The sequence below is a fragment of the Centropristis striata genome, chromosome 20 (assembly GCF_030273125.1).
Source record: "Centropristis striata isolate RG_2023a ecotype Rhode Island chromosome 20, C.striata_1.0, whole genome shotgun sequence".
NCBI classification, from domain to species: Eukaryota; Metazoa; Chordata; class Actinopteri; order Perciformes; family Serranidae; genus Centropristis; species Centropristis striata.
In genome coordinates, this window is record NC_081536.1 from 6,134,888 (window position 1) to 6,148,308 (window position 13,421).

At 38.3% G+C, this 13,421-nt stretch overlaps 1 protein-coding gene across 4 annotated transcripts in view; it reads right to left on the reverse strand.

Annotated features, from left to right (window-relative positions):
* Positions 1–13,421, reverse strand: part of LOC131993362 (arginyl-tRNA--protein transferase 1) — an 81,185-nt gene that overhangs the window by 48,003 nt on the left and 19,761 nt on the right. The window contains exons 7-8 of one of the 4 annotated variants that reach the window (XM_059359233.1): positions 10,579–10,707; positions 8,681–8,809 (exon numbers count right to left, since the gene is read on the reverse strand). The exons of 1 other annotated variant lie outside the window; for it this stretch is intronic. In XM_059359233.1, the coding sequence (XP_059215216.1) occupies positions 8,681–8,809; positions 10,579–10,707 (258 nt within the window). The remainder of the gene's footprint in view (positions 1–8,680; positions 8,810–10,578; positions 10,708–13,421) is intronic. 2 more of the 4 variants (XM_059359231.1, XM_059359230.1) reach the window with 2 other exon arrangements.

Below are 13,421 nucleotides of genomic sequence, written 5' to 3' on the forward strand. Positions count from 1 at the left end.
AAACGCATGCTATGTACTTTCTGCTAGGGGCCTCTCAATTAAACCATTACTAAAGACAGACTTTGATCCATGGAGAAGCAGCATGAAATTATGGGAGTTGTTGTCTTCATTGTAAAACCAACAGTGCCGATTGAAATCTGACATACTGTTTATTAATTTAATTATTTTACCTTAATTTTACCAGGAAGTCCCTTGAGATTGAAATCTCTTTTTTGAGGGAGACCAGGCCAAGATCGGTTGCCAGTAACAGATTAAATAACAGTGCCAATACATGGCAACATATAATAAAAATAATCAGAAAAGAAAAATAGGTAAAACACACATTATAGATACAAGAGGGTACTGAATCCAACTCAGGTAAAACATGTGCAATTTTCAATTACATGGACTGTTTGAATTGCTTTAAATTTCCCCAGGGATACCTAGGTTTGTTAAATGTAACAGTTTGCAGATTATTCCAAGACCATGGGGCAACATAGGAGAATTTAAAATAAAATAGGCATTTTTCCCCCACTCAGTATTGGAACATGGTAGGTGATCCATTTAGAGGAACGAAGCTGAGTATTGCTGTTGATCTGTGTCAGGTGGTTACATAAGTAAGACAGGAGGGGACCTAGCATGGCCTTGTAGATGAAGATGTGCCAATGAAGTTTTCTGCATACATTTTGTGAGGGCAAGTTGACTTAGTTATACAGCAGTAACAGTAAACAGTGTTAGTGTTGTATTCCTGTATTCCATTTAAGTTTTATTCATCTTCATTTTAGCTGGTGGTGAACAGGTAGGTTTTAAGAGGTAAAATATACTGTCTTTGTATAGTTTTCAATTGAATATATGCCACAAAGGATTAGCAAATTATCCGATTCTGTTTTATTTATGTTTTAGACAACGACTCAACTGTTTTGGAATAACAGTTAGACCTTTAATAATGTTGGGTTTTTTTTATCGTTTTCCCTCAGTCAAACCCTGGCTCTGGGCTTCCTAGCTTCTCTGCCACTTGTGATTCATTCCTGTCATGACTGCTGGTATTTGGAATAGGACTAACTAGTCTCCTACAGAGTCTCTGTCAATAAATGGAGGAGCCCAAGTTATCCTGTCCACAAGCGACCCTGTCCAGCCTCACTGTGGGACGCATATCTGTCTCGTTCCCCATTATTAAAATTAATAAGCTTTACACGTAACTGGAAATTCCCACATGCACAGCAACATCCTCCACTGTCTGTGCACAGCAGTACAGCTAGTTAGTTTGAAGCATTGGTCCTCTGGGTGGGACAGTCCTGGCTAAAGTGCAACTCAAAATCCTGCCAGTATCCTGAACTCATTCCAAAAGAGTGTGTTTCTCCGCTTGTCTGCCACAGCTGATGTGTGTGTTGTTGACTCTCACAAAGTGTTCTCCAACATGGGGGATGTTTTGGCACTGAAGGGGCCAATGAATGATGCACTGTTGTCTGTCATTTCTATTTTATTTTTCGCCTGAAGCAAACTGTTTTCACTACCTTTCAACTCGCCCACTTGAGTTGGATTCTGGTCTTAAAAAATGACTAAATGCACAAAATATTAGTGAAGTTCCACTCAGAAAAATAAACAAATCTATAAAATATGAGGATCAAGCAAGAAGGCAACTAAAAAAACAACACAACTGAAAGAAACAAAACAGGCACTTCTTGCTGCAAGGTGTGTAGTAAGCTATAAAATTCTCACAAACTGTGCACCCTGCAGTGCTGAATACTTTAACAAGTACGCTGCCTTTACCCTTGCATCAAGCTCACACCATGCAGAGAGAAGTAGAGGGGATGGACGGCACAATATGTGATAAAATGTAATTTGAACTTCACATTATCCTGCTCAAGGCCATTAGGGCCAAGTGGACTTGCAAAATCTTGACATGCTGTTATAGTAATAGTCCTTGAGATGACATCCTTAGCAAGAAGAGCATGTCTTTAAACTTTTAGCAGCAGTAGAATAATCGCCACTTTCTGCATGCAGTTATATTCACATTCTTTCATTTGACCATTTTGTCTCACTGGGGACATTTTGGGGTTTTTTAATTTTTAATCTTTTGATCATTTCGGCTGTGTTAAAGCATATGACATAAATTTTGTAAAGGGTGTTGGCTTTCTTTCTTTGGAATTTTGGAAGTTTAACCTCAACTCCTACAATAAATCTATAATAAACAGTACAACAAAATTACAGACACTAAGTACAAAAATGTCCCCTCTGAAACCCACTATAACCACAGTCATTATGGCATAAAATCATACAATCTGTGATCAAGCTTTCAGTCTAGAGCACTGGCTTTATAATTGCATTTATTTACAATTGTGTACCAAAATCAATGTTGTTTCTAATTGTTTGCATATGCTAGACTGAAAAAAATTGCTAGCACACTTAGAATACAGAAAATAATTTCAGGTTTTTTTTTCGTGAACACCGACAGTGGCATTGTGCGAACAAACTGGCATTTAAAGGGTTAACCGATTTCACTCAGTGAAATTAGAAAAGATTTACATTACAACATTCATATATATAACTGTATGCCATTGTTTTGAAGGGACATTTTTAAAAAGGGAGACAGACGAGCTAAATGTACTGAAATTTTATACACCTGCTAAACAGAAGTGTTTTGTACAGATTTCACACTTTCCATGGCCAATGGGGAAACTATAGTGACCACATCTGTTTAATAGATAATGATCCTTGCTAATGCAAAACAATGCCTATCATGTTCCCCACCTGTGTAACCATGCCAGTAAAGGGTAATTTTCCCCTCCTAACTTTGCAGTGACTACTGCTCTGCCAGTTAACAAATTACCAACAGCAAAGCCTCCCAATGTGCAATATCACTGGAGGGCACAAATTAAACTTTTGTTTAAAGCTCACAAAAAACTTAATGCTTTACCAACAGAACAACAGCTGCAGTTATTAGATGACATCATTTATAGAGGCCGTGCCACGACACTGGCTGCTGTGTGTTTGTGTGGAGCTGTGAATCTCCAACTGACCTTGTAGTAAGTGTGTGAACTTTTATGTATTAGATCCTGTTAATGCATGCAAATGCATACTTGGACATTTGTTACATGGTAAGGTTTGATACCTCCAAGCACTTCCCCTCCTCAGTCACTCCTCCTTCATACCAAGAGGAAGGACTAAAGGAGCACAGCAGTGTTCTGTGGGTGAAGTCTATAGACTGTATAAAAGTGGATGTAGACTGTGGGTCTAAAAAAGTTAAGATAATGTATGTCTTAAACCCTGCATTTATTCTAATGCAAGAAAAAGTAATTCCATAGAAGTCTATGAGAAACTTACCCTACTTCCCACTTGATTTATTACCTCATTACACATTTTCAAAATTAGTTTATGGTCTCAATAAGTAGTTTCAAGCCTTCTTCAATACAATGTGATGTTCATTTTTATAAGTTACGGTTCCATTTACAGTCAAATAAATGAAAAAACAGGTTATGTATCTTTGGGGGTGTTAATTAAATGGTAGCTCTTTAATTGTAGTCACTTTTGGGTCCAGAAAAAAAACACAAGATGGCTACAGCCAAATTGACAAACTTAAGGTTCCAAAATGGAAGTCAACACAGCAATGGGTGGGATCACAGTAACTATAGAAATCAATGAGAAAATTACCCAAGTTCTCACTTGATTTTTATCTTTAAGTTTATGGTCTCAATAAGTCGTTTCTAGCCTTCTTAAATACATTGTGATGTTCATTTAATAAACTATGGTTCCATTTACAGTCAAATAAATGAAAAACCAGGGTATGTATATATGGATGTGTCAATGAAATGGTAGCTCTTTAATGGTGGGTCCAAAAAAAAGGACAAGATGGCTACAGCCAAATTGACAAACTTAAGGTTCCAAAATGGAAGTCTACACACCAATGGGTGAGATCACAGTAACTATAGAAATCAACGAGAAACTTACTAAGTTCTCACTTGATTTTTATCTTTGAGTTTATGGTCTCAATAAGTAGTTTGTAGCGTTCTTAAATACAGTGTGATGTTCATTTAATAAACTAGATGGCTACAGCCAAATTGACAAACTTAAGGTTCCGAAATGGAAGTCTACACACCAATGGGTGAGATCACAGTAACTACGCCCACTTATTTTATACAGTCTTTGGTCTCAACCCTGCTTGGCTGGGTGAGGCTGCTCTCCTGGAGCCTGGCAGGGTTGAGCCCTCTCTAGCCACTGGCGATCAACAGCCCACACGGCCCTGCCAGGCTGACACAGACACACAAACAAACAAACAAACAGACAAAACGTATTAACGCACACAGCCTCAGCAGGAGATAGACAGTCTAATGTGGAGGTACAGTCACTCATGCAATGAGACAGAAAGGGAACAAGCATGTGAATGCAATCTCAGCTTCCCCTCTCTCTGTATCTCTAATACAACAACACATATGCCTGTAAACGGAGCAGTTTCCAAAGCGCCTTCTGGAACGTTCTCATCTACAACACATGGAGTCCATCACTTCCTCTCTAACTCTCCCTTTCCTATAGTAAACACTCATCTGTGTACGATTAGAATGGCAAGCAGCCGTCGCAAACACACACACACACACTCACACACACTCACTCACACACACACACACACACAAGCTGTCGTGTCTTCACTCACACACATACGGTACATATAAACACATGCATCTGCTTAAGCCTAATTGCTACTTAGACCTCTCGTCATTGTGCTCTTGACTCGCTCAAATTGCTGTACTTATTTTAGCGACAAGGTGCCTGTATTCACTCTCACATTAAAAAAGAATAAAAACAACCCATTTCTTTCTCTCTTTACCAAACATTTGCTGTTTGTTTTTCGGTTTGCAGCAGAGGAGCTATGGAGAACTACCTGAAATGCACAGTTCAATGGGTGAATATAAACAAAATACTCTGATCTCCGACATGAGAGGAATGCTTCTCATAGGTTTTATTGAATCTCTCATTATTGTGTGTAACTATGTTGCAAATAGCTTGAAGCCAACCAGTGCCAAAAGTTATTTTCCTCATTCATTTCTTCCATTTTTACTGACGAATTTTATTGCCATTTCGCAGCTTTTTCCATATACTTTTTTTTCATGTGTCTTGGTTAAAGTCCTGGCCATCAAGAAGAGTAAATACAGATTTAACAGGATTTGTTTTCCTCAAAATGAATGCCACATGTGCAGGAACTCAGAGTCACGGCTCAGCAAAACAGTTAAGACCAGTAAGTGTGAGTAAGAGAGTGCATGTGTGTGTGTGTGTGTGTGTGTGTGTGTGTGTGTGTGTGTGTGTGTGTGTGTCTAAATAACTGCATGTTTGTGCTTAAAGTCTGTCAGGAAACCATGATTGGATGTGGAAGGAATAATGTCTGGCTCCCTTCCAGTCATGGTATGACAGGAAATGCATACATCCTTAAACAAACAAAGCCATTCCCCTCTAGGACATCATACTGTCTAATGGTAGTACAATTTTGGCAGGGTAATTGAACTTGCGCACACACACACACACACACACACACACACACACACACACACACACACACTCTCTCTCTCTCTCTCCTATCGCCTGGCTCTGAGCCAGGCTGACAGTATTCCACATTCCCTCCCTAGGTAATACTTTAATGGATTAATAAATACCTCCACAAATACTAAATGGTAAAACTTCCTAGGTAGCAGCAGCAGGCTTAGAATGGCATGGCACCAAAAAGTGCCATCACCACAACAACAATGTGTTTCCCATTTCTTTATGAATGCCACAGGTCAATGGGGGTGCTCGGGCTTCTGGGAAGTGAACAGGCGAGTTCATCAGGAGCTTGACGAGCAAGAAAATAAAATCAGTAGTGTTTAGTTGCAAAGGAGTGGTTCTCACAGTAGTGAGCACAACTATGGGGGATATTATAAAGTCAGATTGTTTGAGTGGGAACAATTAGTGATGACCATGCATAAATCAACTGCAATGGGATGAGACAAACAAAGGAGAGAATAGCATGGCATCCAGTTCAGTATTAATGATACAGAAGAGGTTGTCTACAGAGACCAAGCCAGAGGCAACATACAGGCCTGAACAGTGAATCGGATGCAGAAGTGCCTGACCCGCATTCTTTCTAATGGCCAGCAGAGGGAGACTCCACTGGTTGCAAAAAAAGTCATCGTATAGAAGTGTATGAGAAAATGACCCTACTTCTCACTTGATTTATTACCTCAATGAACATTTTCCTAATGAGTTTATGGTCTCAAACTTTGGATTTAAGTCTTCTTCAATACAGCATGATGAGTAAAACAGAGGATAAAGTATGGTATACTTAGGGTGTGGCTATGATTGACAAGTCGCTACTTTTTAAATTTGTGATAGTTAATTGCAACATTTTGGTCGTCTAAAAATGTCTTGTTCAGTTGTACTAAAAGATTCTAAGAAAGTTAAATTTTTCCAATTAACTACATTTTGTTTGAAGCCTGTTTTTCATGAGCCTAATTTAGCATTTTAATAATATTGCAGTTAAAATGAATCATGGATGCACTCTGCTAATCAAGATAGCTGGCTATATGGTCATTTCTGGCCCCTAAAAACCAATATGCCAAAATGCCAATGTTCAAAATGTTAGTCCACAACATGGGTGATGCTACAACTGCTTTTTTATACAATCTATGATGCCAATACTTGAAGGATGGAGGCTTTGTGTAGTGGTCTGTTTCTGTCAGAATTCTGCTGGAGTCAACCTCTAAATATCTCCATGTAGCACCAAAAATGTGTGAATGTATGAATTGTTCGTATAATGATCTTAATTAAACCCTGTCAAAATGAATATATAGTGTTGTTACAATCTAGAGTGCAGACATTTCTCTATAACATTCCCTACGGTCGACATGTCAACGTAAATTACAATGAATGGGCTTTAAGTGTAATTAAGCCAACCTTAATTCACTCTGTGCTGTTATACTACACTACACTCAGTCAGTATCCAACCTGGAAAGTCCATCAATAAAAAAATAACTTTATTTTCTGGCAACCCAACAGACAGCAATGTTGTTTGCGCACCTCCACACCTTTTCTTTTTTTCATTTCTTTTTAAAGTTATTCCTCTGCTTCTTGAACCCATCCGATCCCAGTCCAGTTGTAAACCTGAGCTGAAGCTGAAGTGCACACAAACACACACAAACACACGTTCTCTTTAATAGAGCTAGTGTTATGGCACTAGGAAAGAATCTGCCACAGTCTGCCCAATCTGACAGCTTTTATTATTTATTAATTACCTTACTTTTACAAGCTGGAGAATTCAGTAATTTACTGAGGCCTGCTGGCAGGAGGGTGGAGGAGGAGGTTGTTTTTCCAGCCCTCAGGGACAAAAGGCCCTCTCAGGTTAGTGAGAATGTCCAGCAGTTCTGCATCCTGACTAGACTCCTCTTTTATTCATTAGATGGAGAAAGGGAGGTGTGTATATGTATATTTTATAGTACAATTTACTGTTCATTATAAATTCAATGTTAAACTTTATAAATCTGTACTTGGTTATTGTTTCTGTTTCTCATTGCCATTCAGTGCGGGACAATACTTCTCATTCACTGCAGAAACTAGTGAACTTTCTCTCTCTCTTTTATAGAGCCCAAAGTTACAGCTTACAGCTCCACAGTAAAAAAAAAACATGCAGAAAAACGTTTTTATAATTATAATTGATTATTGAGGACCAATGAATGCTGCAATTCTTCCAATAGCGTGTAAGCTTTTCGCAGTGGTGGAATGTAACCAAGTACATTTACTCAAGTGCTGTACTTAAGTACAATTTTGAGGTACTTGTACCTGTTTTACTTGATTATTTCCATTTTATGTAACTTTATACTTCTACTCCACCACATCTTGATACAAATATTGCACTTTTTACACTACATTTAGCCATCAGCTTCAGTTACCTTTCAGATCAAGATTTAACATAAAAAAAACATCTAAAATTTCAGATAAAAAATTGATCACAAAAAACATCTTCAATTTAAAGTGATTGGACTTTTTATGAAACCTCATAACAGTATATTAAGTAGTTAAAATGAGCCCCATCTTTACAAAATGAAAACGCTACTTACATAAATGCATCAATACAAATAATCGAATGATATATTTGGAATATATATACCAATCTGCATAACAAGTGCTTTTACTTTCAATACTTTAAGAGATACTTTTGTACTTTTACTTAAGTAAGTTTTGAATACAGGACTTTTACTTGTAGTGGAGTAATTTCACAGTGTGGCATCAGTACTTTTACTTAAGTAACGGATCTGAATACTTGTTCCACCACTGGCTGTTGGTGATGGACAGTGGGGTAAACTGATATTGATCAAGCTGCAGAGACTGCAACAACAATTAACATTATTTATTTATTATTTTATTTTTAATTGTCCACAACTTTGGAATTACTTTCAGTATCAAATAATCCATCAACAATTACTAATTTAGATCATTCAGTCTTCAAAATTACAGAAAAAAAGTGAAAAATGCAATTTATTTATCAAGAAGCTACATATTTATCTTTTGGGGGGTGGGGGGGTTCAGGTAGAATTAGGCTTCCATAGAAAAGTGTTTGTTTTATCAGTCCAAAACACAATTTAAATTAAACCAAAAGAAAAAAAAGAAAAGCAGCAAGAAGCTGGAACAAACATGTGCAGTGGTGCCCTACAGTAGGTGCAGAATAATAATCATGCAGTACCTCGCTCTCACTACATTCGCTGGGGTCATCACCATGAATGGCCATCTGGTAGCGGGCGTACAGCGCCGCCGACTGCTGATAGGACGCTGCGAATTGAGGGTCCTCAAAGTCGGCCGACACTAGCCTCACCTTCAAGCACAGGGTGTGGAGGGGACAGGAGCAATAAGGTGGAGGGAGGTTTTATAAGGGGTTGACAATGAATACAAGGATGGTGAGTAAGTTAGGAAAAAATTTTAAAGGGGAAGAGGAAGCATGGGTGCTTTGGAGGAATTAACAGTGCAGGAATCAACAATAGCGGTTTTAAACAGTGTTATACAATTGTTTTGGCATCTTAGGGTTCACATCAGTCTCCTAGTCCTCGAGGCGAGCTGGTAACACAGCGGGTCTGTTTCCAGTTTGAAACTTGATTTAGTGATTTTATCAGATCGTTGAGTAGAAAAAGACACATGAATGCAAGAAAACAATGGGATTCTAGGAGACTGAAAGTGTGTTTTTAAAAGAAGAAGATGACTTGAGGATGAGGCTAGTGCACCGCCCGGCTTTCACTACGGATCGCACGGAGAGAACTGGTAATTCAAGACTCAACACAGGGTCAGTGCGTGTAAGGTCTGCAGCAGCAGAAGAAAAAACAAAATTGTGTCTGAATGAATCATCTCAGCGAGACACATACAGACTCTTACAACACTGCAGACTTCTCTGAAGAAGGTAAACAAGGTGGAACAGACTGCACGCACAAAGACAATTAAAACGTCATTACCGCTGCTTAATCCACAGATGCGACTATGATGAGGGTTGGGTGATGGGGGGCCACAGACGAGGTAAATGTGTGAAGGTCGAGAAGGTTCAGCTGACGTACTGCCTCCCCGAAAACTGAAGCAGCTCAAGACTAACGACCCAGCAGGCCGACCGAGGGCCAGCTCAGACACCTGGAGAAACACTGCTCTCAACCACGGCGTATGGAAACATTTTCCCTCCATTTCCTCTCCCTTTCACTCTCTCTCATATAGACATACACTCTTTAATACTAACATGTCAATTCACTGTTTTTTCACACATACAGCAACTGTCTTTCTGCTTGATGTTGCAAAGTAGGCACCAATTATTCACTAATAATAACCTATTTCAGTCACATACAACCTGAAGATAACAACATATTCCTAAACTTTTTTCATTATAATTCAAACCTGTGACATGAGTCAAAAATGTAAATGATACCCCATGACATACAGTACAGGCCAAAAGTTTGGACACACCTTCTCATTCAATGTTTTTCCTTTATTTTCATGACTATTGACATTGTAAATTCAACAAAACTATGAATGAACACATGTGGAATTATGTACTTAACAAAAAAGTGTGAAATAACTGAAAACATGTCTTATATTCTAGTAAGCAAAGGGTGGCTACTTTGAGGAATCTAAAATACAAGACATGTTTTCAGTTATTTCACACTTTTTTTGTTAAGTACATAATTCCATATGTGTTCATTCATAGTTTTGATGCCTTCAGTGAGAATCTACAATGTAAATAGTAGAAAATAAAGAAAAACGCATTGAATGAGATGGGTGTGTCCAAACTTTTGGCCTGTACTGTATTTAAAGTACTTAATAATAAATAATCATAATTAAACAAAAACAACAATCTGTGCTGCATTTTATATCATTAACATAAAATCACATCCAGGTCTTAAAATAAAGGAAATATTCAAGCACGGCCACATTTTAGTTCAAAAAGTGATTAAAAACAACTCACAAAAGGACCATGATAACATATTCATAAGAGATTAGAGCAAGATATCATCCTTTTGATGTCTCTGTAGGTACCCAAACCTGTCGACCCCCTCCCTCCCTCCCTGAACACCCCTTGAGCAGGTCGACCTATGCCCCCCACCCTCTGACCTGGCTCTCGGAGGGTTTGTCAGGAGGGTCCTTGTGAATGGCCATCTGGTAGAGTTTGTACACCTGGTAGGAGGCGTCGAAAGAGGCTTTGAACTGCGGGCTAGGGGGATTGGAGCGCACTAGCCTCACCTTCAAAAAGAATACGGGCAGACAAAGGTTAACATCAAAATGGAAAAAAAGTACTCAGAATATCATAAGTGGTGATTCAAATCCTTAAAAAGGAAGATATCGTCACAAATCAAAGAGAGGAGAAGTGTTAGAAGAGTGTGAAGGGAGATGGAGACTGACACAATCACACCCTCTCCTGACCCAGTGACACGCCTGAGAAGACTTTAAACTACTTAATGAATAAAATGGAAACCAATTCCTGTTTAAAAGTTTGACCATAGTAAATGAGCTTGTTTTTAGGAATAGCAGCTGTTGGTCACCATAGCTGTAGCTTAATGGAAAAGCAAGAACAATACAAAGAGGATGTGTTGTGTTCGTCTCCATCGTTACACAGTAATAGAAATAGAAAACTCAAGAAGAGGAAATAATCATTAGCCTATTTACTTTCCATTTATTATCCATATGAGCCCATTTCCAGTGCTTCACCATGTCATCTGAGACTGAAGTTTTATTTTCATCTTGATCACATCGAACAGAACTATAATTGTGCAGAGAAGTTTCAGATTACCGTAAAATAACTATTTTTGCTACTTTTGTTGCTCGTTTGGTTTTTGGCTTTTGATGACTCATCGTGTGCAGCGTAGGGCGGTTTCTGCTGAATTAGCATGTGATGTTGTCCACAGTAAAACAATATGATGAAAGCTGAAATGGTGTGTGTTCAACAGAATGTAAAAATAAGTGTGATTGTTACTAGTGTGCTGTCAAGATGGAATATACAATTGCAACTATCCAAACTGACGACAATAATTATTTTGGGATTAATTTAATAAATACAAATGGGCATGCATCTGGGGTTCAAAATAGTTCAAAATAATCTCTTTTAATTTGGATATGTTCGGGCTTGATTTTTGGGGGGAAAGTGCTGCAGTGTCCACCTTTAGTTGCTCCAAAATGTGCACGTCGATAAATCAGAATTGTAACTTTTTAAGCAGGCAATGTATAGCATTAGAACCACAACAAATCTGGGACGTGGGGCTCAGTCATCGATGGACTATGCCATCCTCCACCAACTTAACCCTATTTGTTTGTCTCATGAAGCTAGACTGATAAAGGTGCAATATGTTAATCGATTAGCTTATTGCAGACATAGTTTATTGATGTATAAGTGGGCTGATAGGCAATGAGAAATACCAAAGCAGGTTTAAGGTAATCTGGAAATGGTGTCAATATTATATGCTTTGTCCATCAGAGAGCACTGACAAGTTGATTTTTCTACTGTAAAATGTCCCGGTCAGTATGAATCTTCACAGTATCTGTGTTAGTGTTAAAAAATGAAAACTATTGGCTGATATATCATAACCAGAACTCCCAAATATAAATATCAGTATTGGAAAATTAAATCCAGTATCTGCCAGGCTATACTGTGCTCTGTAAGCTGTTGAAATAATTATGATGAGCAGGATGCACACTGAGGCTAGTTCAGCCAAACTAGCCCAAGTAAGTAAGAAAGCATGCAAACTTGTGCAAATGCATTAACTGATACATACTAATGAATAATGAAAGAGGCATTCTTCATAAGAACTTTTTTTGTGGTGCTAAAAATTAACTGGGACAATCACAGCAAGACATGTGGAAAGGAAGATTGTGTTGCTAATGTCACGCAAACTAAAAGAAGAATTCAATTTCTACATTCTTGGCCTCGTTTCCTTAACCGTCTCTTCGTTTGGAAGCTTTTGTTGGCTCCAGAGGCTGTGCCATATGAATCCCCTGGACAGACAGGATAGAGGAATAGAACCTGGGGTTTGTTTGAGTTGGACCTGAGTAAGTAGCTCTCATATGACCACTTGGCATCTCTATCCTTTAGTCAAACAGAGACGTTGGGCCTTTTACATAAAAGGACAATGCTGAAGTTCGATCTTTTTAATTTTGTTCTAAACCCAGAGATATATTTTGTTAGGCTGAATTGCTTTTGGTGAAACAACACTGCAGCAGATAGTGGACGGCATGGAAATTAAAATTTTAGCAAATCTCATAATGGTCTTGAAATTGAACACGCATTTGACACTTGGCCGCTTTATGAAAAACCACATACCACCAGTGGCTTTTGTTTTACTTTAATTAAAATGAAAGATCATGGTTCATCAAAGCTTTAATGAAAGATGTGTTACTCTGAACCTGGATCTTCAAGACCTTACAAAACACCAAGATAAAGTAATATAATCCAGGAGACAATTGACTGTATTACCGCTGCATGGAAGCGATAGAAGATTTAAAGGAAAACTCTATGAAAATATGAGCAAAGTGTGGAGACAGTATAGAGGACTCTTGAGGGGAATAGTGGGAGATCAGTTCCACACTTTCCTGAGGTGCCTGAGGGGCTCTGAATCACGTTCTTACACTGACCCCTGGTGGTGGTTCCTGGAAAAGTAACACAGCTGGATTTAAGGCCAGGTCTGCAGTAACTAACTATAGATACAGTGCACCTACAGTACAGGCCAAAAGTTTGGACACACACCTTCTCATTCAATGCATTTTCTTTATTTTCATGACTATTTACATTGTAGATTCTCACTGAAGGCATCAAAACTATGAATGAACACATATGGAATTATGTACTTAACAAAAAAGGTGTGAAATAACTGAAAACATGTCTTGTATTTTAGATTCCTCAAAGTAACCACCCTTTGCTTACTAGACAAACAGTACATAATTCCACATGTGTTCATTAATAGTTT